The 21,494-nt window shown below is 48.4% G+C and overlaps 11 protein-coding genes across 11 annotated transcripts; 5 read left to right on the top strand and 6 right to left on the bottom strand.

The window, feature by feature from the left end:
* Positions 1-439: 439 nt before the first annotated feature.
* Positions 440-1,249, top strand: FMAN_14799 (uncharacterized protein; the record flags this gene model as incomplete). The annotated part of the gene is made up of 1 exon (XM_041822901.1): positions 440-1,249. One exon carries the CDS (start codon positions 440-442, stop codon positions 1,247-1,249), a length of 810 nt encoding a protein of 269 aa, XP_041688535.1.
* A 101-nt stretch (positions 1,250-1,350) lies between these two features.
* Positions 1,351-2,349, bottom strand: FMAN_14800 (uncharacterized protein; the record flags this gene model as incomplete). Its single annotated transcript, XM_041822899.1, has 1 exon — positions 1,351-2,349. One exon carries the CDS (start codon positions 2,347-2,349, stop codon positions 1,351-1,353), a length of 999 nt encoding a protein of 332 aa, XP_041688534.1.
* A 1,001-nt stretch (positions 2,350-3,350) lies between these two features.
* Positions 3,351-3,725, bottom strand: FMAN_14801 (uncharacterized protein; the record flags this gene model as incomplete). The annotated part of the gene is made up of 2 exons (XM_041822898.1): positions 3,351-3,579; positions 3,640-3,725. The coding sequence occupies 2 exons, from the start codon at positions 3,723-3,725 to the stop codon at positions 3,351-3,353; spliced, it is 315 nt and encodes a 104-aa protein (XP_041688533.1).
* A 2,227-nt stretch (positions 3,726-5,952) lies between these two features.
* On the bottom strand, positions 5,953-8,076 carry FMAN_14802 (uncharacterized protein; the record flags this gene model as incomplete). Its single annotated transcript, XM_041822897.1, has 2 exons — positions 5,953-7,698; positions 7,756-8,076. 2 exons carry the CDS (start codon positions 8,074-8,076, stop codon positions 5,953-5,955), a joined length of 2,067 nt encoding a protein of 688 aa, XP_041688532.1.
* Positions 8,077-9,305: 1,229 nt separating this feature from the next.
* FMAN_14803 (putative ANX-14 annexin XIV) lies at positions 9,306-10,784 on the top strand (the record flags this gene model as incomplete). Its single annotated transcript, XM_041822896.1, has 1 exon — positions 9,306-10,784. The coding sequence occupies one exon, from the start codon at positions 9,306-9,308 to the stop codon at positions 10,782-10,784; it is 1,479 nt and encodes a 492-aa protein (XP_041688531.1).
* A 1,270-nt stretch (positions 10,785-12,054) lies between these two features.
* On the bottom strand, positions 12,055-13,590 carry FMAN_14804 (uncharacterized protein; the record flags this gene model as incomplete). Its single annotated transcript, XM_041822895.1, has 1 exon — positions 12,055-13,590. One exon carries the CDS (start codon positions 13,588-13,590, stop codon positions 12,055-12,057), a length of 1,536 nt encoding a protein of 511 aa, XP_041688530.1.
* Positions 13,591-14,023: 433 nt separating this feature from the next.
* Positions 14,024-15,409, top strand: FMAN_14805 (uncharacterized protein; the record flags this gene model as incomplete). The annotated part of the gene is made up of 1 exon (XM_041822894.1): positions 14,024-15,409. The coding sequence occupies one exon, from the start codon at positions 14,024-14,026 to the stop codon at positions 15,407-15,409; it is 1,386 nt and encodes a 461-aa protein (XP_041688529.1).
* Positions 15,410-15,635: 226 nt separating this feature from the next.
* Positions 15,636-16,489, bottom strand: FMAN_14806 (uncharacterized protein; the record flags this gene model as incomplete). The annotated part of the gene is made up of 2 exons (XM_041822893.1): positions 15,636-16,156; positions 16,207-16,489. The coding sequence occupies 2 exons, from the start codon at positions 16,487-16,489 to the stop codon at positions 15,636-15,638; spliced, it is 804 nt and encodes a 267-aa protein (XP_041688528.1).
* Positions 16,490-17,067: 578 nt separating this feature from the next.
* On the top strand, positions 17,068-18,517 carry FMAN_14807 (uncharacterized protein; the record flags this gene model as incomplete). The annotated part of the gene is made up of 4 exons (XM_041822892.1): positions 17,068-17,344; positions 17,396-17,679; positions 17,732-17,853; positions 17,905-18,517. The coding sequence occupies 4 exons, from the start codon at positions 17,068-17,070 to the stop codon at positions 18,515-18,517; spliced, it is 1,296 nt and encodes a 431-aa protein (XP_041688527.1).
* Positions 18,518-18,740: 223 nt separating this feature from the next.
* FMAN_14808 (uncharacterized protein) lies at positions 18,741-19,403 on the top strand (the record flags this gene model as incomplete). Its single annotated transcript, XM_041822891.1, has 1 exon — positions 18,741-19,403. The coding sequence occupies one exon, from the start codon at positions 18,741-18,743 to the stop codon at positions 19,401-19,403; it is 663 nt and encodes a 220-aa protein (XP_041688526.1).
* A 159-nt stretch (positions 19,404-19,562) lies between these two features.
* Positions 19,563-20,732, bottom strand: FMAN_14809 (uncharacterized protein; the record flags this gene model as incomplete). Its single annotated transcript, XM_041822890.1, has 3 exons — positions 19,563-19,899; positions 19,946-20,433; positions 20,490-20,732. The coding sequence occupies 3 exons, from the start codon at positions 20,730-20,732 to the stop codon at positions 19,563-19,565; spliced, it is 1,068 nt and encodes a 355-aa protein (XP_041688525.1).
* Between the last annotated feature and the right edge of the window lie 762 nt (positions 20,733-21,494).

Raw genomic sequence — 21,494 nt, 5'->3', positions numbered from 1 at the left:
TCCATTCTAAATGCGAACAACAGGAAACTCGATCATAAGGCGCGCATATCATGTTGATCATGTAGTCTCATGATACAGGAGACCCTATGGCGCTGGTGATCGACATCGCGATTGCAATAGCTTACGTTGGATCCTGACTGAAACCTCCGTGTTCAGACGGCAACCAATACTTTGAGGCTGCAGGCGTACAATCTTAGTAAGAATCGACTGGCCCAGACCGTGATTGGCTTCTGCCTCGTGAGCCTGCAGCGTCATCATTACCGAACTTCATCTATTCTACTAAGCACTTGGGTATGGTGCCAAAATTAAAGAGAAGTATAAGAACGACGGCTCTAGGACATCCTTTTCTCGAAAGTTCACTGTGAGTCAAGAGTGGATATAACTTGAAGATAAAAACAATTTGCAGACGAAATGGGTGAGTTGCGATACCCCTCATCTGATGTCACGTCTGACATGCTCAGCCACCGAAGCCAATAACCAGGGCCCCAGCTACGGCGTCGGCAAGATAAATGCCAAAGGGGCCTTCACTGCCGAAATCACGATCGCTCCCCGTGTCGGCCTTGAGGACATCTGGCACGGTCAATATGGCGGCGCTCAAGTGATGGGAAAACGCCCAGGCATGTACATCAAGTACCTTCCTACCATGTATCACCCTATCAATGGTGATATGCTTACGGGAGGATGCTATCTCTTCGATACGCTCGAAAATGCGAAAGGCTACGAAGACTGGACTACAAACGAGTTCGAAGTGGGCGAGCCAAAGACGACCTATTGGAAACAGCCCTTGTTCAAGCATGTCGACTCTTTTGTTTGGAACGTCATCGGGGCTCATAATTTCACCCCAGTCGAAGACCATGGCATTGGTCGTTTCCAGCGCTGGACTTACCACCATGTCGGTGTTGAAGCCATCTTGAAGCAGCTGTATCCTGTTCTCAAAGATGCAGCCGAGAGAAGAGGAGCAGGCTCGTTTTGGCTCTTACACCGACCGGAGGGTAAAATGATCGCTGTTCATATGTCGTTCCCTAAGCCTGAAGATGGCGTTCACGAGGCGATGCGTGAAGAGGTTGAGGATATTGCACGTGAAGGCTCCGTCGTGGATGTCTTCCCTGATGCACTCGAGGTAGAAACGCTACTGGACAGAACGAGCATTTACTACGCTGTTTGGCAGCCTTTGGCGCCTGGGGATGGTGTCAAGGTCACGAGCCCAAACTTTCCCGACATTGCAAAGGCGTCGAATGGAGCAGCTTGAGTGTTCCACACAGAGAGGACAAGGAATTGATGAATGTTGCCTATTGATTTCATATCGATGCTCACAAATGAACTGAACTTTTTATGCTTCCAATCTGTACTCTATCCCAACAGTGCCTTTTTCACCCTTTCAACCTCCTCCGCGGTTCCACAAACCAATCCAGCTCTATCATCACATCCCTTCAATACAGTATCAAATACTCTCGCACCCGTCTCAGGGTCAATCGCCTGTCCGCCTGCACACTCAACAACGAGCGCTACAGGAAGCAGCTCGTAAAGTCTTCGCAGCTTAGCCTTGCTAGCAGAAGTTACAGGCGAGATGTATACACCGTGACCCTTGACCAAGGCGTGATAGATATCGGGAATGAGACCTCCCGAGTACCGTAGTGTATACTTGTCGGTGATGAAGCTTGTCACAAGATTCATGTACTTCTCATTATCGGCAGCGGCTCGTAGGTTGGCGGGAGCGAAGTAGCGTGTTTTGAAGGGAGGTTCGGCGAGACGAAGCTCGGGACGAGCGACGACGAACTTTTGTGTGTCGTTGAGGCTGACTTCGAAGCATGTGGGTTCGGATCCTGGCACTCGGAGAGCAACGATGGCGAGTGTTCGTGGACCGAATACTCCCAGAACAGAACCAATTTGCTTCTCTGTAGGCTGGCCAACGGCTGTCACCCCATCCCAAATACCGATAATGGTACCCACGGACCAGTTTGGCCCAATGATAGAGCTTCCGTCGAGAGGGTCAAAAGCGACGGTGTATTGCTCAACACTGGCATCAACCTGCGTTGTCTCTCCTGCTCGCGCTGGCTTCTCGACAGGGTCCTCTTCACTGCTGGCAGTCTTGATAGCCGACGACTTTGCGATACCATCACGAATAATGTTCTCAGCCAGGACATCGACGTTCAGCTGCTCATCACCAAAAGCGTTCTCTGTGCCGACGATGGAAACATCATATGATCCTCTTAACCCTTTGCCAATATCTGCGACAGCGCTTAAAAGCTGAGGAATGACCGAGTCGCGCAATGAGGCTCTGTTTTCTTGGGGTAGCGCTGATTTGAGGAAAGGCGCAAGCTCGAGCTCGGGTGCTTTTGTTGAAGACATTTTTGTTGGATGCGATGATGAAAATGTCAAGTCTAAAGTGTCTATCTCGAATTTGAGGTTGCGTCACTGAAAATTGACGCAATTGAGCTGCTGTCATGGTCGAGCTTAACCAGAAATAGTTTAGAGAGTCGTTATCGACGGCCCGATTAGCGTTGATAGCAGGCGATAAGGACGCCTCTTGACCTTGACATCACATCATGGCCATGGCGTTAAGTTGGCCATCCTGCATCTATCTCAGCATCGAATGTCTGAGGCAAATGAAAGACTGAAGCAAGGTTTCGGCTTATGCGAGTTAGTAGGGCGCATGATTCTTACCTGTTGGCAAATATAGTCTAGTATTTCTGGACTCATTGACCGATATCGTGAAGTCAAGTGAAACTCTGTTTCATGAAGCCCAGCACTTACCTCTGGAGAGATGTCAGATTGGTATGCTCTTGAGTCTACAGTCTTCACGATTCCGATGATCAGACTTTTGGGGAGAAAGTTCGGGATGTGAATCAGCCGAGACCGAATTGCCGGGAGACCCGGCTACATGGTCTTATCGGGCCGCATGTATCTTGTTCAGAATGTCGTATCACTACAGCGCCCATGAAAATTAAAGTGAGGATTATTGAGACTGAGACTTCAACTCAATCACCTGATCAATCAGGCCCGAGAAGAGCATTGGAGTCGGAGCGGGATGATCGATGAGCACATGCGGAACCGGGTCCGCAATACGGCATACGACAGAAGGTGAGGTGTCACAAATCGATCGACATTGAACAAATCTTGATCCAATAGCTACTCAACTCTGGCAAGATATTCCGGTTCCACGGAATGTCTCACGGAATCGCATTAGATTACCGATATGTACACGTTTCGTTGGTACTCGGCGGCTGCGGAGTTCCATGTCCGCTAGATTACCATCTACCTCAATGAACACCAGAACGGACTCTACATTTTAGATTCGCTGGCAAATCGTCAGATGGAATGGTCTGTATGGTAATATATTCATTAAACTCTTACGATGACGCAACAGTCTCGCTGGCAACGACAGGTCCCTTGAGCAGCACAGGGTTTCCATCATAGAAGTTCTTGATATCGCCAAAGACAGCAGCGGCAGCCTCGCTAGCAGCAGCCTTCTCAAACACCTCAAGGCTCTCCCACTCAAGAGTAGCCTGGATCTGGAAGGGCGCGCCCTCCTGGAAGGTAATGATCTTGTAGTTCTTGAGACCGTAGGAACCCCATTTGCTGCAGAGGCATTAGTAATTGCATTGAATTCTCGTGGCATGTCAGATCGGGTCCACTTACGATGCGACGAGAGGCATGTGCTTTGTGAGATAATAATCCAGGTCGAAAGAAGGACCGGAAGGGTAGACGACGAGGACTTGAGCCATTTTGATATACAAAAAAAGTGATTTGAATGAAACTTCTGGAGATAATTGTTTTGGTGAAACGGCCTCGGCAGCTAAAATCGAGGGGTAGCCAGCATTTATATAACGGTACCGAGCGGGGTGAGAGGCAGCTCCCCACCTTGCGAATTAGGTGAGGCCAACGGGTCAACGGAGCCATACTCGGGAGTGATGTGATTGATGGAGGCTGATTACTCAGCTTGGAAATCTATTCTGAATGGGGGTTTTCGTTTTCAAGAGGGTCCCGAGGTTGAGCGGTCAGGTCAGCAATTACCTTGGCTACTTATTTAACGTCACCTGGCTAATGCAGCCACGACAGGCACAAGTGCGTGGCTCGATAAGCTTATCAGATTCTGACCAGTGTGACACCCTTTGACAGCATTCTTACCAAGAGTGGCAATGGGGAGTAAATGTTGCGTTCAAGTGGCCAAATACATGAGCAGAGAATGAATATCTTCTCTCCAGCCATGCCCTGACAGATTTGCTGTTGTACAAAATAGAGCCTGCAAAGTCACTGTTATCTGATAATGGGGGCCTTCGTTTTTAGGTACTTTGGCCTAGTGGCTTTGCGCAACATCTGCCCAAGTTTGCAAAAATGGCATTGCGACAATATGTTGGTGGGCAGTCTTCCATACCATCAGATGCGTCCTCCATGAGTCTCTCGTCCCGGTCATCACCGAAATTATGCCGTTTCACTGGTTAATGACCAGTTTCGCACCAGTCAAGTGGACTTTCTATCAGCACTAGTGACGAACGGAGGACTTATATTAAGAATTCCCGCTAAACATCCTTTGACCTTTGAGACGTTATGTCAACATCCAACTTAGCTAATATAGGCTATCTTTGCGCCAAAGCCCTTTGGAACTTAACCTCTGCAACCCACCAAGAAACGGTAGACAAACTGCAACAAAAGATAACAAGTATGTACCGCTGCTGGGCTTACCACTTACTCATCTTACAAGTGAAAGCTAACGCCGAACTCCTGTCGAAGTTGCTGAACAATATAGGGTGATTAAGCCATACTTCCAACTAGTAGAATAGGCTGGCTTTAAGTTAGTATCAGTATATAAGAAATTGTATTATTATTATAATTAATATTTAGTTTTCTTCCTATAACCTTCAGGGTCGTAAATTGTGCATTAGTAACCTTTCCAATAGTCATTAACGGTTTTTCGAAACATTTGCGGACAACATTCCCATTGAACAAGTCAGCCATTGATGCTCTGGGAGGCGAGAACACACGATTCAGTCAATAGCTTTTTGGACGATATATGAAGTCATATTAATGCAGAAATAGCCTTTCTTGGTAGCTATCTTCTCTCGGCCGGATTAAGCTCTCAGCCACAGGTCTCAGCGGCAAATAACACTTCTAGCTCACAACTTAGACATTATACCAAGATGTCTGACCAATTGCTACAGCACAAGGCTGCTTTCTTGGTAGCAATAAGACGATATCGTGATTCTCATCGCCTCTAAAAGTTCGCTTCAAGCCATATTCCCACTCGGCCAGGATAAAGAGGTCCAGCTCGTCAAATTCCAAGATGAATAGTTGAGCAAGTAATCAATACATTCCGTGCCGACTGAATGCCAGCAGAATATACTGTGTGTAGGGAACTTGGCAAGTGTTGAGGGCATATCCGTGGTATTCAGTCACATATGTGGTTAATGGAGCTGAGGACTATAGATATAACTGTGTCATGTTTGTAAGACTCTTGTATCTGGGAGGAAGGGCAATGAAATGAGTGAGAATATGTGAGAGGCTTCCAGCTACTGTTTAAAAAAGTTGATTTGTACATATAAGATGTAAGCATCAACACGACAGAAGAGTTTTAATTACGTTATCTCTATGACGGAGAAGCTACTGATCCCTGCAAGGTGGCCATGTATTTGTTACTCTCATAACATCCAAGTTTCGAGCGTGCAGAAATTACATGCCAAGTTAGAGACCAGAAGCACCATTGAACCAAGACTCGGTGGAATTACCAGTATCGAAAAGACTTTATTCCAAAGTCGGCAGAACTTGATGGACTTGGGTGGATAAGGTAGAGTCGTTGTGATTCACCATTCTGATGGCGAGAATGAGATGAACCACGATAGACATTCGACAATGATGACGAAACGGAAGAAAGCGAAAGGGTTGAAGCCAAATGAACAAACGAAGATGATGCATAAACCAAAACTATAGAGCCCGCAGAGTCAACTCAAGTTATGTTTACACCACTTTGACATCCCGCACGAGAGCTCCTTGGAATAACAAGTTACTCTGAGAATAGGCCAGACCAAGGCGGCAAAATGAGGTATCGCCTTTGGGATTCTCAGATTGACCCAACGCTAACATGAAGTATTCTCTATCACTCTCATCGCCTCGAGTATTGTATCGTGAGCCAATGTATAGGCAATGAATCTTGGCCGTGAACTTGGAAGGCTTTGGACCTTTCTTAGCTCTCGATACATTGCCATTATTCAAGACCAGGACGCTGTCGGGAGAAAACTCCCATTTGTCTATAGGCCCTGATATTTTATAAAAGACACTTGTTCGAGGGTCTTCGCATGTCAACATCGCCTGAACGATCTGTCCTCTGATGAAAAGGTGGCCGGTTGTGACCCTGCCGAAGGGGTTGAGCCCTGGAACAATACAGCTGGCTTCAATAATGGTGAAGCTGGGTTCAAAAGTACTGGTGGTTCTCTCTATGCGACTCTTCACCGCCCCATGTATCGAGGCCCACGACCATGAGGGTGCTACATACTCCGTGGCGAGGGTCGGTAAGTCATGATACCGTCCAGATGCCCTGGCCCAGCATAGCCCGATACCAAGGTTATCTTCCCATATGCCTGCAATATAACGGGACTTTGTGATTTTATGAACACGAGACGCGACGCCACTCAGTGCCGGTAATTTGTCAGTGACAAAGCTGAGATGACGACGTGAGTAGTACGTTACTAAGTCATCCCACATATCCCAAACGTAATTCATTATGTCGGCGTCGCTAGAGATGGAGTTGGGGCTATCAGGACGTGAGAGTGCCGAAGCATTTGACGAAATTGTAAAGTCAAAACCCAGCGGAGGTACGCCCGCGGGAATTTTACTCCCCGAGATATCGCCACTACCATCTCCCACTGACCTGCCGATATTGGGATCCATATCTTGATTCAAGCTAAATCTTAGAATAGACAAGACTTTAGAAAAGCCCAACCTTTCAGATGCTTCAAGATCGGGTATGTATCTTTGTGGCACAATATGTTCAGAGCACTCCCAAATGAGCTCTGACGGCGTGAAGTAAATCGTGTGTGCTGACATAGCAGCCTCTTGCCATGTCCATGCTCGCGTAAAAAGCATTCCTTCTTCTTCTGGCTCGCCCGCTATGCGCTGCGCGTAAACGTCTTCGCTACTCGAACCATTTGTCAGGTTGAGTTTAGCCGGCCACCATCTTGTGTCTCGTGGGCCGAGAAATGGGATGGTAGAATTTGGTGATGTGGCTGTGGAGATGGTTAAGAAAGAGTTTTCGTAGTAGTCACACATTTGCAAAGACTCAAGTTCCCAGTCCGACTGGCTGTCTTGAATAATGCAGAGTGAATCAATCCATATATACTCGATTCTTAGCATCCGAACGATCCAAATCGCTTGCTGGAAGACAATAGGTAGAGAGGTTGCATTGATCGACTTTTTCATGTCTTCGAAGTTGGCCATAATTGTCCTGAGAGGCTGCTTACTACCCCAGCAGTGGCTCAATGTTATGTATCGTGCTGGGACATTCTTCAACTCCACTAGTCGAATGTCTGCATCAGAAGAGCCAACACTAACGACGCGCGTTGGGAGCGGTGACTCGGGCTGTTTTGCGCATGACTCGTGTTTGGTGCTGCATTCTGACATCTGTGCATTGATGAAGTTGACGGATGTGGCGAGCTCGGTTGACTTGGGATATGCGCCGAGGATCCCAAGATCAGGAATAAGTCGAGACTAATATTGGGGTTATTATAAGCCTAGATACTCGTGCAGGTGGTGTAAGTTATCTACCTTGTCATGAGAATAGATAATGAACCCGGCCTTGCTCACATAGCTATCCCCTGGATTCTTTTCAGAAAAGTACTCAACGCTAATAGGCTCACCCTCTTTGCTATGAACCAAAATCTGAGTTGTCGGTCCATCAGCTAAACTTTTCATGGCAGACTTGAGAATACGACAGTATCCACAGCCATCTCTGAGATTTGGAGTGCTGATAATATTGAGTTCGTCATTTCCTTCGCCGGGCTCTAGGTCTCTACATATAGGACAGCTCTGAGTACTGTTGACTGGGGCCTCGAGCCCAGCTCTAAGTTGGTGAGCGGAGTTCTCCATAACAGTGTGCAAGTTGAATCCAAGTACACGAGCATGTACAGGGTAGGATCACCTATAGGTAAATTCAGGCATCTAAATCGAAGGCGTTCACACGAAAAATACCAGGTGGGGGATGTGTATATATACCCATGTCGTAGAGTCTTAGCTCCTGAAGTGGCATGACTGGGCAAATATGCACGTGAAAGCGCTTAGAGCCGTCTATTTTAGCTGATTCGTTTGAGATGCAATTGCAGCGAACCAGAGCCATCTTGCCAGCACTGGTCCCCTCTTTTTGGGGCTATCTATAGGCGTGATTCTTTACATGCCTACTTACTTGCTGCTAGTGAACTTGATGGTTTCGTGTCTCTTATTAATCTCTTTATTATTTATCATGTCCATTGATCCATCTCACAGAGATGTCGGGGAAGGTTTCTTGATCAATATCTTGTCGTCCCGAATACTTCTTTTGCAACCTTGGTATCCCCCGTCACGTAACACATTGACAGAGCTTTTTCTCCACATTGCTCTCTCTTTGTAAGGGCGCAAAGGATTTGTCACGGCCATTCAGTTTGTTCTTTTCCAGCACGGGCTGGCTTCTTTACTGGATGCAATAATCTGTAATTCCCTTGAATCATTGACCAGTTATCTGTGTCCTTGGAACCATTTATGAGTCATCCACTTCCATTGGGAGGCAAAGAAAGCGAGCCTTGAGAAATGATTGATCTTAGGTGCTTACGTCTCCGCTAAAAAGCAGGCGATGCTTTGCTCAAATGCCCTGCAGACGCATGTTCTAAATCCCTCTACCGACAAGGCTCCATCTCACTGCGCCTAAATAATCGCAAGCTCCCATTCCGTCAGTTATTGACCATACAATTGTCACATGCGACGATCGTTCCTTTTCCCATCCTACCTGTAAGCCACAAACATCCCGTTCTGCCTTGTTTGCCCCGCACCTTCTCGTTATCGGATAGATCAACGAGGATCGGGTCATCTTAGGTCTCGATAGCAATCAGCCTAATGGCGACACAGCCACTTGCAAGACGCCAGTGAGGCACCAACACCGGATTGCGGTAGCACAACCGCTAAGATGATAGTGGGAGGTAACCAGGAAGAGGCCTCCACGTTGCGATCCACCGCCTGTCAAATTTAGTTTAATAGGGCTGAACAGGTCCAAGACATTCCACGCATCAGCATCAACTTCCAAACATCGCTTAATTGAAGCTTAACAGTTTATTCACTGCCTTACCTAGATGTCGCAGCAACCTCCTTACTGGCAAGGTTCCCAGGGCGGAGCACCCCCTCAGCCGGGTTATCCGGGACAACAGCAGCCTGGCCAGGGCTACTACCAGCCGCCCCCAGGCCAACAACCACCTTACGGCTACCAGCAGCAAGGCCCACCTGGAGGACAGCCAAACCAGCCTTATCCTCCTGCGGGCCAACAATACCCTCCTCCTGGTCAGCAAGGCCAATACCAGCAGCATTCGCAATCACAAGGCTATCCACAACAGCCTCCTTACGGCCAGCAGCCTCCAGGACATCAAGCTCCTTATGGGCAACAGCCTCCTCCAGCTCCATATGGACAGGGACAGTATCCGCCTCAGCAATACGGCGGTCCTCAGCAAGGACAGCCTCCATACCCTGGCCAACAACAGCAGCAGCAGCAACCGCCTTACCCCAGCCAGCAGTGGCACCAGCAACCTGGACAGCAGCAATACGGTGGACCGCCAGTCAACGTCCCTCCCACTCCAGCATCACCAGGCTATGACCCAGCCCAGAAAGCATGGGTTAAGCCTGTAGACACCGCCGCAGACGTGGAGGCTCTTCGAAAGGCCATGAAGGGAATGGGCTGTGATGAAAAGGCTCTGATTCGTGTTCTCGTCAGCCCCAAATACGCTGATCCATGGACGATGGCCCAGCTGGTCCGCGACTACAATAGCCGTTTTATGCGCGATCTCGCAAAGGACATTGAAAGTGAGACCCGTGGCGATTTCGAGACATGTCTTCTCGCTCTGATCCGAGGACCATTGGAGAATGATGTTCAAAATTTGTCAAAGGCTCTCAACCGCGCTGGCACCGATGAAGATGCGTTGAATGATGTTCTTCTCTGCCGCTCAAACGCAGATATTCGTGCTATTACCACCGAGTACAAGCGTTTCCGAGGCAAAGAACTTCTGGTCGATATTAAGGAAGACGTTGACGATACCCTCTACCGACTCTACAGCATGGTTCTTGCCGCCAGAAGAGCAGAAGACAATGCTGCAGTAATTCCCCACGAGATTGACCAGAAGATTACAGAACTGCAGAGGGCCACTGAGGGTACAATCGGTGCCAACGCTGTTTCTGTAGCCCAGATATTCACCAGCAGCAACGACGCCCAAGTTCGGGCAATGAACGATGCATACCAACACAAATATCACCGCAGTCTTGAGAGTGTTATTGAGAAGGAGTTCCGCGGTGACATGGAAGACGTGCTGTTGCGGATACTCTACCATGCACAGGACCGAGCTCGAGCTGATGCAGGCAGACTTAGTATGCCACTGAACAAATCAATGCGCAAGGACCGTCTCTTCATCAACAGGCTCGTCAGTCTCTACTGGGACCAGGGACGCTTATATCAGACAAAACAGGCGTACAAGCCAGTGACTGGTGCTACGTTAAGTGGGAACATCAAGTCCGTTCTGAGCGGTGATTATAAGGACTTTGCTCTGGCATTAATTGGCGAGAAATAGGGAATACGAAGGACCGTTGGATGTTATATCAAATATTATTATGAACATGAACTCAGATTGCAAGCCTGGATCAAGTTATCTTGTTGGGCAAATATGTACGGGACGTTTGATAGCTTGAATCACTGACCCAGAATGTGATATATGAATATTAAAAAAGCTTGCCTACGGCCGAGAAGTGCAAACTTCAATCAACATATGGAGCATGAGATCAATGTCAGTGTTGGAAATGTGTGACCCCTGCAAGAATGTCAGAACTCCCTATTACTGGCTTGTAGTAAGTCACACTGTTTGCCCCCTTGCGAGTCTTGCCTGGTCTCTATTGTCTTCGGTCCAAATGACCCTTTAATTTCTCTGGCCACCTGTTAGATGACCCGACTGTCTGACTTGACACGTAATGGTGGTCTACATGTTGGTGGCATGATGTATCAAAGGTTGCACATTGGGGACGGATATATGGTCTTGAAGCGCCACAACAGACGACTAGCAAATAAGAAAGAAGAATGCCTAAGATATGTGCTGACGAGAGATTATTTGCACTTTCAGTCGTATGAGAGCCTGCTTTCGATCGTATTAAGAAATCAGGCTGGCGGTTAGGACTCTGGTACTTAATCTCCGCCCCTCACATCTTCCTTCCTCTGCTGTCCTCGAGATTTTCCTTTCATATCAAATTCTAGTATCGTTCAGGTAAACCGACACAATGCACAATCCATACTCACAGGTTTGCGCTATCCCTCAGTGCAACAGGCCACGCAAACACTTCAGCACTAAGATCTCGCCATGGTGCCAATACCGTACGTGCTCGTATCTCCAGTCTTGTACCTATCGACTTTACTGAAATGGACTTTGTCTGAAACCCTAGATGTTTGCCCTACGTGTACAGGCCGTTCGAAGCGAGCAGCTTATCGAGCTTGCTTTGTTTGCAATCCTCCACCACGCGACGACGACTGCTGCATTGTGATGTAGCGTCAAAATGGTACGATGGAAACAGAAGCACTTATGTTCCTGTGCGCGTTTCGTATTTAACATGGCAACAGGGCGATCTATAGTAGCGCTGGTTGCGGACGTCGGCGGGTTTTCGTTCACGCAAGCTGATGTCGCGGCATGAGAAGACGGATGAGCTTGGCTTTATCTGTGGCAATCTTAATCTCCTATTTCTCTGAACATCCTACTACAAGAAGCAGGAAATTTCTCAAGATTTACTTCATTTCATGGACCCTGCTCACGGCATCTCTATCTTTCACCTTACATCACTCATTCTCAGATTCTGGAATTAAGCTTCTTCAAAGGCACTGAGTACTCCCTTCACGTATTCCATCATTTCGTCCTGATATACTTGCTCTTTGATAATGAGAGGGTTCCTAGTGTCAGTAGACCTTTCCAGATAACTTCTTTCATCCAGAACAGGCCGCCCATTTCTGAGAAAATTGACCCCTAATCGGTACAAGGACAAACTGTTAGTGATGAGGATAGAGTTCGCACTTCTATTGCCGGCGTCTTGGGACTGCATTTGAAATTGCCGCCAAGTTCCATACCAAGTCTGAAGTGCCAATTCCAGAGCCGAAGTATCGACGGGTAGAATTGATGTTTGGGCTTCGAGCAAAAGCGAACTGACTGCCAAGATCAAAAGATTCATCCCAAAGGCTGTCAAATTTGTCTCAGCGGGAGCATGACCGACCATGAGGCCTTTAACGGAGGACAGGAAACAGCTAGAAGGATCCTGAGAAGGTAGCGTGGCCCATAGAGATGCAGAACAAGCCGTCCAGCTGGCATCGTCGCATGGGAAAGAGGCTCTCGTATCTGTCAGTGATAGAATAGGTTTACTGCCACAAAGTATTGCCTGGTAGCAGTCAACTGCATACACGCCCCAGAGTACCCTTTTGTTCGACTCTTTCTGTATCCACGATGTCCAAAACTTTGCATTGCGTGTAGCTTTGGTACATTCGCCGTGTACCTTGAGAAGACCTTCGTGTCGTATTGCTGCAACGAGGAGCGGATGTATGAGTCGGGACGCAGCTCTTTCAGCACTTCCTCCGTTCGCCATGGCCGCGAACTGCAGCAGTACTAAAGCTTGCAGATTCTGAAAGCTTGGCGGGCTTCCGTTTGAACGAAGACACAACTTAGCCAGCTGTGATGGAAGAGACCCGTAGAGTAACTTTGCTTCAGCTGTAGAAGTAGAACTTTTATCAAAGCCGGCGCCAATAAAGCAGATTGCTCGTATTAGAACAGAAGCTGATGAAGCCAGGCAGAATGTTGGAATATGCAGTAGGGGAAGTGAAGGGTGAAAGTGCGAGAAGAAGAGCCTGGCCAGCGTCTCAAGGCGTTGCACAGGGATAATCTCTGGACCGTCAAGGTCAAGAAGGAAGTCGGCGGGAAGTCGGAAATTATCGGGGCAGATGAATCCGTCATTTGTTCTCATACCGGTCCAAAGAACATTGTTGCCAGTCAAGGTGTTCTCGCTAATCGGCGTTGCCATATCGCTAGGGCTCCATGTCCAACTACTCATGTCAACCATGCTCTCGATGTCAACAAGTTGTGATAGAAAGTCTATTTCGCCAAAGGAGGATGTATCGAAGAATGAGAAGTCGGCATTCTGCTCGATCGGTGGCTGCGCTTCGTTTTGTTGCACGGTCCCTTGCGGCGACGGGTTTGAACTGACGGTGCTGGGCGTCGTTTTCCTCGTCCGTTTCTTACGTCCAGCTTTCACGCAGGGGGAGTTCTTCTGCTGGCATCGCGAGCACGGAGAGCCCTTCTTGTCGAGGTCGCATCGGACCTTGGACGTGGCACAACTGACGCAGCTTCTATTCATGTTTGTTGAGTAAAATGAGTGAGTTTGTGGTATCGGGACTTCGGGGGATAGAAGTCTTAAGTAGAAATTCCCGATCAGAAAGTTCCGCAGGTTTTAGTGCGTACTGATGAAGCCCGAGCATGCTCACAGTGCATGTTTGTAAGATTTTAGAGGCATTTAAGCGGCGAGATGCCACTGTCATTGGTCAGGCCCCCAAGAGCATCGGGATTATCTTGGGAAATCCCGATAGCTGAAAGTCCCGAAGCCCCGAAGTCCCGGAATCGCATCATCAAGCCAGGACAGGATTTATCACAGCTGCAAGCTTTAATATATAAACAGACGCAATTGTACAATTTAATTACAGTTTACTTCTCACATCAGTCTCAAATCAATTCTCATTCTCACCCATCACACCAAACTCCTCCAAGTCGGCATTTCTCATCACATAGGCAAGATGTCAGATACTGCCTCCAACGAAAAGCCCAAGCAATTCTATCAGACATGGTTTGATAGATTCTGCTTCGTAACTCGGCGAGAAGACCCGAATACCCATTCCACTTGGCAAAAGCACGCAATTGTCGCCATCACCACTCTATCTGCATTCACAGCCCCATTTGCCTCATGCATTCTCTTCCCATCGTTCACAACTCTTGTCGACTATTTTCACACCACGGAAACAAAGGTCGCGCTGACTACAACTGTCTTTCTTCTTGGCTTGGCTATTGCTCCGCTGTGGTGGAGTACCCTGAGCCAGCAGTATGGCCGTCGACCAGTCCTAGTCTCAAGCTTCCTCATCTCAACGGTTGCGGTGATTGTCTGCGCAGTCTCCAACTCGCTACCTCTCATCATCGTCTTTCGGCTTATCGAAGCAATGGGCTGCTCCTCTGCTCAAAGCGTTGGTGCCGGCGTCATAAGCGACATCTATATCTCGACCGAGCGTGGATCAGCTTTGGGCTGGTTTTACCTGGGAACACTTATTGGACCCTTGGTTGCGCCCATCATTGGTGGTGCTTTGCAAGTCTGGCTTGGATGGCGTGCGAATTTGTACTTCATGGCCATTTTCACCTTCATCGCAGCCATGCTCACTCTGTTGATTCTGCCCGAGACACTTGTCAAATCATCTACTGAGCAGCCTAAGCCATGGCACCAGGTCCTCAAACGCGATGCCCTCGCACCGCTCCCTAAACTGAAGTTTTTGATGGTACCTTCAATTGCTCTGACTATTGCCTATGTGAGCATCTGCTTTGCAAGCCTATACTGTTTCAACACGACACTTCCGTACGCTTACGCTGCTGCACCTTACAACTTCTCAGCCATTGAAATTGGTCTTTGCTATATCAGCAACTGTCTCGGATACGCTATCGGAAGTGTCGTCGGAGGCAAACTGAGCGACGCCAAGTTGCGTCAGTACCAGATAACGCATGATGGTGCCATCCGCCCTATCGAGAGAATCAAGACAGTTTGGTACGGCGTTGGCTTTATCCCCGCTGGATTGATCATCTACGGATGGTTGATTGAGAAAAAGGTGTTTTGGATTGCTCCTCTTGTCGGAGCTTTCTTGTTCGGTCTGGGTCTGATGCTTGTTACGGCAACGGTTATGCCTTTCCTTGTTGATATCAAGCCAGGAGTCGGTGCTTCAGTCGTTGCTGATCTCAACTTGGTTCGTAATGTTCTTGCTGCGATTGGCACTGTAGTGTCTCCGATCGCTACGGCAAGTATTGGCTTTGGGTGGTGGATGTCCATCTTGGCTTTGATCTGCTCTCTGGCAGTTGGCTGCATTGCCATCGTTGTGTGGAGAGAAGGGGAGGAAAAGGAAACTACTGATGAGACCGCTGTTTGAGTTTTAGACAAAGGATGAAGCAAGGGGTGAGGGCGAGCTCACGACTCCTTATTTTCTTATGGTGTATTACTGTTTTAAAGGTTCCATAGACTCATAGAAAGGCTCCTCATGGAGCACTATACGATGGATATAGAACATAGACTGTACTTCTAACTGATACCAAGTTTCAATTCCTCAAAACCTATTTCGTTGATTGACATATTGTCGCACTTTACAGGCTACGCCCCTAGAGGGCTGTAGACATTCCACCATCGATAATCAAGTTCACTCCGTTGACGTACTTGCCGAGGCTGCTTCCAAGGAAGACAACGGCGTTGGCAATATCCTGCGCCTGTCCGACCTTTCCAAGGGGAATAGAGTCGATAAGACTCTTGAGGAAGTCAGGGTTAGCCGTCATGATCTGCTGAAATTGGCTCAACTCTACAGTTCCATCCGGTTTGTCAACAGGAGGAGAATCGATGGTGCCAGGAACGATCGTGTTGATCCTGATACCCTTAGGTCCGAGCCATCGTCCAAAGTCCTTGGCTAAGGTGGCCTGGGCGCGCTTGAGCGTGGTGTATGGCCCCCGGATCGCTGGATGTCTAGCTTCGAAACCAGCAAGTGAACTGATGACGACAATCGAGCCTGTACCGTTTCGCTTCTCCAGGTGGTGCTCAGAGGCGTTGATAAGGTTCACGAGGCCAAGAACGTCGGCATGGAAGCTCTTTTCCCAGTCCTCAATGCTTGGGCTGACATACTTAGGACAAGCTAGGTCACTGTCAGCCGGGTTGCTAACACGATTAATTCAAAATAAATACCATTAGCAACAACGAGGTCGATTCTCCCAAACCCTTCGGCGGAGGCTTCGACCCATCCCTGGATCGAAGCGGCATTGGAAATATCAACGCTGGTTCCAACAGCTCGTGCTCCGCCAGTGGCGTCTTTGAAGCTTGCAAACTCGTCGCCTCGTACATTGCGAGAGCAGTATGATACGCTGACACCTTCGCTCAGTAGAGTCTCAACGATGACTCTGCCAATGCCCTTGGTGCCTCCAGTGACGAGGGCATGAGCGCCAGTAAGTTGAGGAGAAAAGCGAGACATGTTGATGATGGGTTGTTTGGCGCTGTTTCTGTTTAGCCTTTTCCCAATTTTCCATCTGAGAAACATACCGTTTCGTTTTGTTATCTAAGTATCGTCCTAAGTGTGATGATGAACTTGTAGGTAAACCATTTGAGGATGCTTCGCATGTCGTTTAAATACTGAAGAGAACCCAATGCTTGGAGTGAATGAAGAGAGCATTGGATAGTTCCATTTTGAACTCAATTTCCTTTTCTGGAAAGACTGAGGTTTTCGTAACCCTCTATGCCACGGGTTCGGATTATCAATCAACTGATTGAAGCCCATACCTTTGATCTTGTTTTCCCGTTGAGGTTAGTTCCACTGGCCGGTCTGATGCCACAGCCCAGAATCCCTGGTCTACCAATCAATCTCATTTTCCTAAAAGAGTATAAACTGGGCCCATCGCTTGACCATGGTCATCCGTCCCACTCAAGCCGCCGTCTATCTTCGCAAGTCATCGTGGCATATCCTGGACCATTCCATCTCATTTTCCTCTTTCATATTTAGAGCCGGCAACAATATTTCGCTGTGACTGTCCGCTCAGAGCCAGACAAACGAGCATGGCACCATCGTTTACCTTTGTCAACGTCAGCAACGCCCCCGGTCTGGGCCCTAAAGAGGCCAAGCAGATGAGAGGCCATATTACCAAGACGAATTTTGCCAAGAGGAGACAAAGACTGGGCCAACAGAAGAAGAAAGCAAACACTGCTCAACATTCAAGTCCATCTTCTGTCTTGGTTGAATCGGACGAGCGGCAGTTGCGGCATGAGCTCAAGCCAGTCGCTCATCGTTCGCTCATCCGCATGGTAGAGCCTACATACTCCCCCGTCGAATATTGTAAGGTGCTTATTAAGAAATTTCGGGTGTAGCGACTAACAGCGACTGTAGTGCTTTGCGAGTACCGCGCGCTTATCTTCCCCGCCGGACTCGGTTCTCCCGGATCAAACAGAGAAGCAGACTGGATTGCCCTACTGCACTCTGAGCCAGCCCTGGTCGAAGCATCCATGGCCATAGCCATAAGACATTCACCCAGGCTCCAGAGAACCCAAGGTATCCATGAAGCGTCCGTGCGTAAAGGAAGGGCTATCAAGATGATCAACGAACGGCTCGACACGCCCTTGGGATTAACCGACGGCGTGCTCAGCGCAGTCTTCACTTTGACCTTTGCAGAGGCAAGTAACAATAATTATGAATCACATAGATCTCTAACATATTGTACTTCAGCTTCTTGAGAGCGATGCAAAAGCAAGAGACGTCCACATCCAGGGTCTGGCCCAGATGATCAAAGTCAGGCGTTCATTAGGGAATACAGCCATCCCATCGTGGTTCGGGGATTTCATTCTATAGTATGTCAATGAATATCTTGCCCATAGTACTCCTATACTAACAATTACCAGCGATTCAATCGGTCATACAATCCTTTCTGCCAGCTACTCGAATCTACCTCTAATCGACGCTTTGCGAAACGAAGACGACCCAAGGCAAATGGATGTCGCAGCAATTCGATCCGATGTCAACGATTTGCGTCAATTAATAGATATATATCACTCTTCCACGACCCTAAAGCAAGATACAGCAGCCATCATTAGGTATGAGGTTCATCGCTTACAAATGAAAGTGGATACGCTGTTGGGAAGCCAAGAACATTACATTCGCTCTCTGCACGATTCTCTGCAGCTTTTTCTGTCACTATTATGGCCGATAGAAGGGCGGAGGCCGCTGGATATTAAGGCTGAAAATTTGAAGTATGCGCTGCTACAGCCCCATATCAGGCTCTGCTCCTCGATGCAACTCCTGGTTTGGCAGCTATTTGTCGGTGCAGCTGCTGCAGAACCTGCAAGTGAGGTTCGTTCTTGGTATGTCATCAGATTACGAGAGGTTGTAAGCGCCATGAGAATCGGGGGACAGGATGTTGCGATGGAGAATCTTGCGGCCGTCTTCGCACCCGATGCTCGGCTATTGGAGAAGTTCAAGACGGTTTGGGATGAGGTCTCATTTGGGCAACAATAAATACTAAATCCCTATCACTCTTTTTCAATATTGCGGTCTTCTTTTAGGCCTTCCATAAATTGCTGGGGCAAGAAAAATAAGCAGGAAATTCTCTTTGGTTGCACTGTTTAATAACTCCACTGTCACTCGGCGTCACGTGGAGCAGCCCGCGACGAGTCAATAACCGATGAAGCGAATTTGTCGCTGACTTCGATTTATCCGGATTTCGCCACTGACATCCACGATGGGGTCCGACTCAACCACTCGAGCTCAGGCATCCCCTGCTCAGACGACATCGGTTCCTACCACTTTGATATTCGATGGCCAGCAAATAACCCTGGAGAATGAATCGTCAATACCTCTCTACAGGCTTAGCCGCACCATCACCTGCAAAGTTCAGAAGCATTGCAGCATAATATTCGAACAGATCGAGGTTGTCGAGACATCCAATCCAGACGGGAGTGGTCCAAGAATACGGCAGCGCCCTCATGATCTTTACTACCTTGTGAACTCGCTTCTCATGCTGCAACGCCAACACAATACGCCAGCATGTTACCTCACCGCTCCATCACCTAAGGCCTTGGGTAATATCCAGGTCGACGTCTATAATACTCCTTCACAATGTCTGGGATTTAAGGCGATGCTCAACGCCGACAGATCAGCAGATGATGTCCAACTGTTCAAAACCGATACTCAACAAATATTGTTCGAGATGAGGCCAAAACTAAAAGGCGGTCCTTATCAGTGGATAGATGCAGATGGGTATGTAGCTGCATATGAATCAGGTCGGGAGGGCAATCACAAGCTCATAATTCAAGTTCCATTGCAGCAAGACATCATGGATGCCCTGGCAGCACTATGGACGTTGAGACTCTGGTATGAGCATGTTCACAATCAATTAGAATGACACCAAGGTCAGTAATATGTGAAAAGTTTGATTGGTCTCGACTCACGCATGTACAGTTGGAGATAAATGAAATGGATATGCATTTCTCATAAATATCATACATAGAATTAGATTATAGACCACAGAGGAACCAGTACGCACGGCTAGATATTGGGGCTTCTACCGCTCAACATCTCCCGAACTGTGTACCTCAAATGCGACAGTCTTATTAATGCCGATCTGTTTGGTGTCCATCTCATCAAGGTCAATATCCGAAGAAGGATTTCTGTGGTCCCTGCGACTGATGATGCGCTCCTGTGAACTTGTCCTGTCGCCGGTCGACTCGCCTCCCCGAACTTCGACAATGTTCTCGCCTTGCTGGGTTGTGAGGATGATATCGCCGCCACGGCCATTCGCGAACTGCCGATGTGGATAGCCACCAGGCTGGTGTCGGCTTTGGCCTGATGAGCCGTAAACTTGGTTATGAAAAACAACCTTTGATGCTAAGATGTCGATGCTTGGGTTGTCAGCGTGGTGATTTGACGTGAACAAGGTAAACCTACATCATCATTACTGGGAACATGCACTCCATACTGTACGCAAACCGATCAATCTGTGAAGCAAGATTCGTCGCGCTTTGTTCAGCGTTCTGGAAGGAATATGTGATAGCCCGTATGATGCCCAGCACTGCAAGAAGTGCCAGTCGCACCTCAGTACTCCGCATCAAGTATCTGAACAGACCAGCCTTTATAGCAGCACTAAGGGACGTCGATTTCGCTGAGCTGAAGACTCGAAGTAGGAAGAAAGAGCTGAGGCATTCCAACAGGGCGATGAGGATGAAGTATCCCATATGGAGATGGTTGATCAGTGACTGATCGGTGTCGAGGGCATTCATTATTCGTCGGGCTCGGACGGCTGCAATAACCACGCGAATACCGGAGACGGAGATGATCATGAACCAGAATCCGGTGGCGAAGATGATCCATTGGCGACCGCGTAAGACTCGGCTTAGGATAATATAACTGTAGAACGAAAGGCCAGCCTCTTGAACCTGCGACAGCAATACATTAGCTGGAATGGAATATTATGAAGCCCTTGTCTACGTACCAGCCATAGAACATCGGCGAACACGGAGGCTACAGCCTTGGTCGTAGTGGAGTTACCCTCTTCATAAAAAGCATAGTAGCAAAGCCCGTTGGCTATAGCGCCAGCCGCAGACGTGACGATGGGAACAATAGAAACGGGACCAAAGCTTGTGATGCCAGCGACCATAAGACCAAACAAAACATTGGCGATCCCGATCGTGCTGAGGATCGACCAGCTCAGCTCGTAATAGACAGGGTCGACCATATTGAACGTGCGATCGTGGTCGTGTCGAAAGTAACCATGGTAAGTCGGGGAAACCTTGCAAACAAAGCAAAAGGGAAAAGGCACGACACAAACGAGGGGCGGCTAAGCTTAATATCAGACTGTCATGTCACAACGGGCCTCTTTACCCCGTGGAGGGATTCCGGGGTAGACCGATCTGGAGTGTTGGTGATCAGTTAGCGAAGGGGGGGTACCCCAGAGTGGACTGATTGATCCGTTCATTTTGGGGGGGAAGTGACAGAATAAGCTGAACTGTTTGTCTGCATGTTTCAGTTGGCTTTGGTGAGATATTTAATGGGGGATCCCTCCGCACTCAGCTGGCGGGACAGGCGTCGGGTCCGCAGAGGCGAAGAGAAGACCATATGAAGGACGATTGGATGCATCAGCAGGGAAGAGGTTGTTCTGGCAAGTTGCTGATTGAAGCGCTAGAAAGGCAGGGGGAAGCTAAAGCGGCAGCAGACCCGGCCGCTAACTGAAGGTGTTCAGCCACTGTTGGTTGCTATTTGCCAGCAGCTCACAACCAACACGAGAGTACGCGGGTTTGCATTTCTCCACCGTTATTATGCGCTGTGCCTCGCTGAGTGTGCGTTGCATCCTGCGCGTGGAAACCTTTTTCCCTTGTCTAGCCTGGATCCTTCGTCGTTTTTTTCTCTCTTAATCCCTGGCACTGGCGTTGGTTCGGAGTGAACGCTGACACCGGGTGGCTTGGTCGAGATACCCGCTGAAGAGTTTGGAGTCGTGCGA

The sequence above is a fragment of the Fusarium mangiferae genome (genome assembly GCF_900044065.1).
Source record: "Fusarium mangiferae strain MRC7560 genome assembly, contig: FMAN_scaffold014, whole genome shotgun sequence".
NCBI lineage: Eukaryota > Fungi > Ascomycota > Sordariomycetes > Hypocreales > Nectriaceae > Fusarium > Fusarium mangiferae.
Note: the sequence above shows the minus strand (reverse complement) of the source record. Positions and strands in the feature narration are given on the sequence as shown.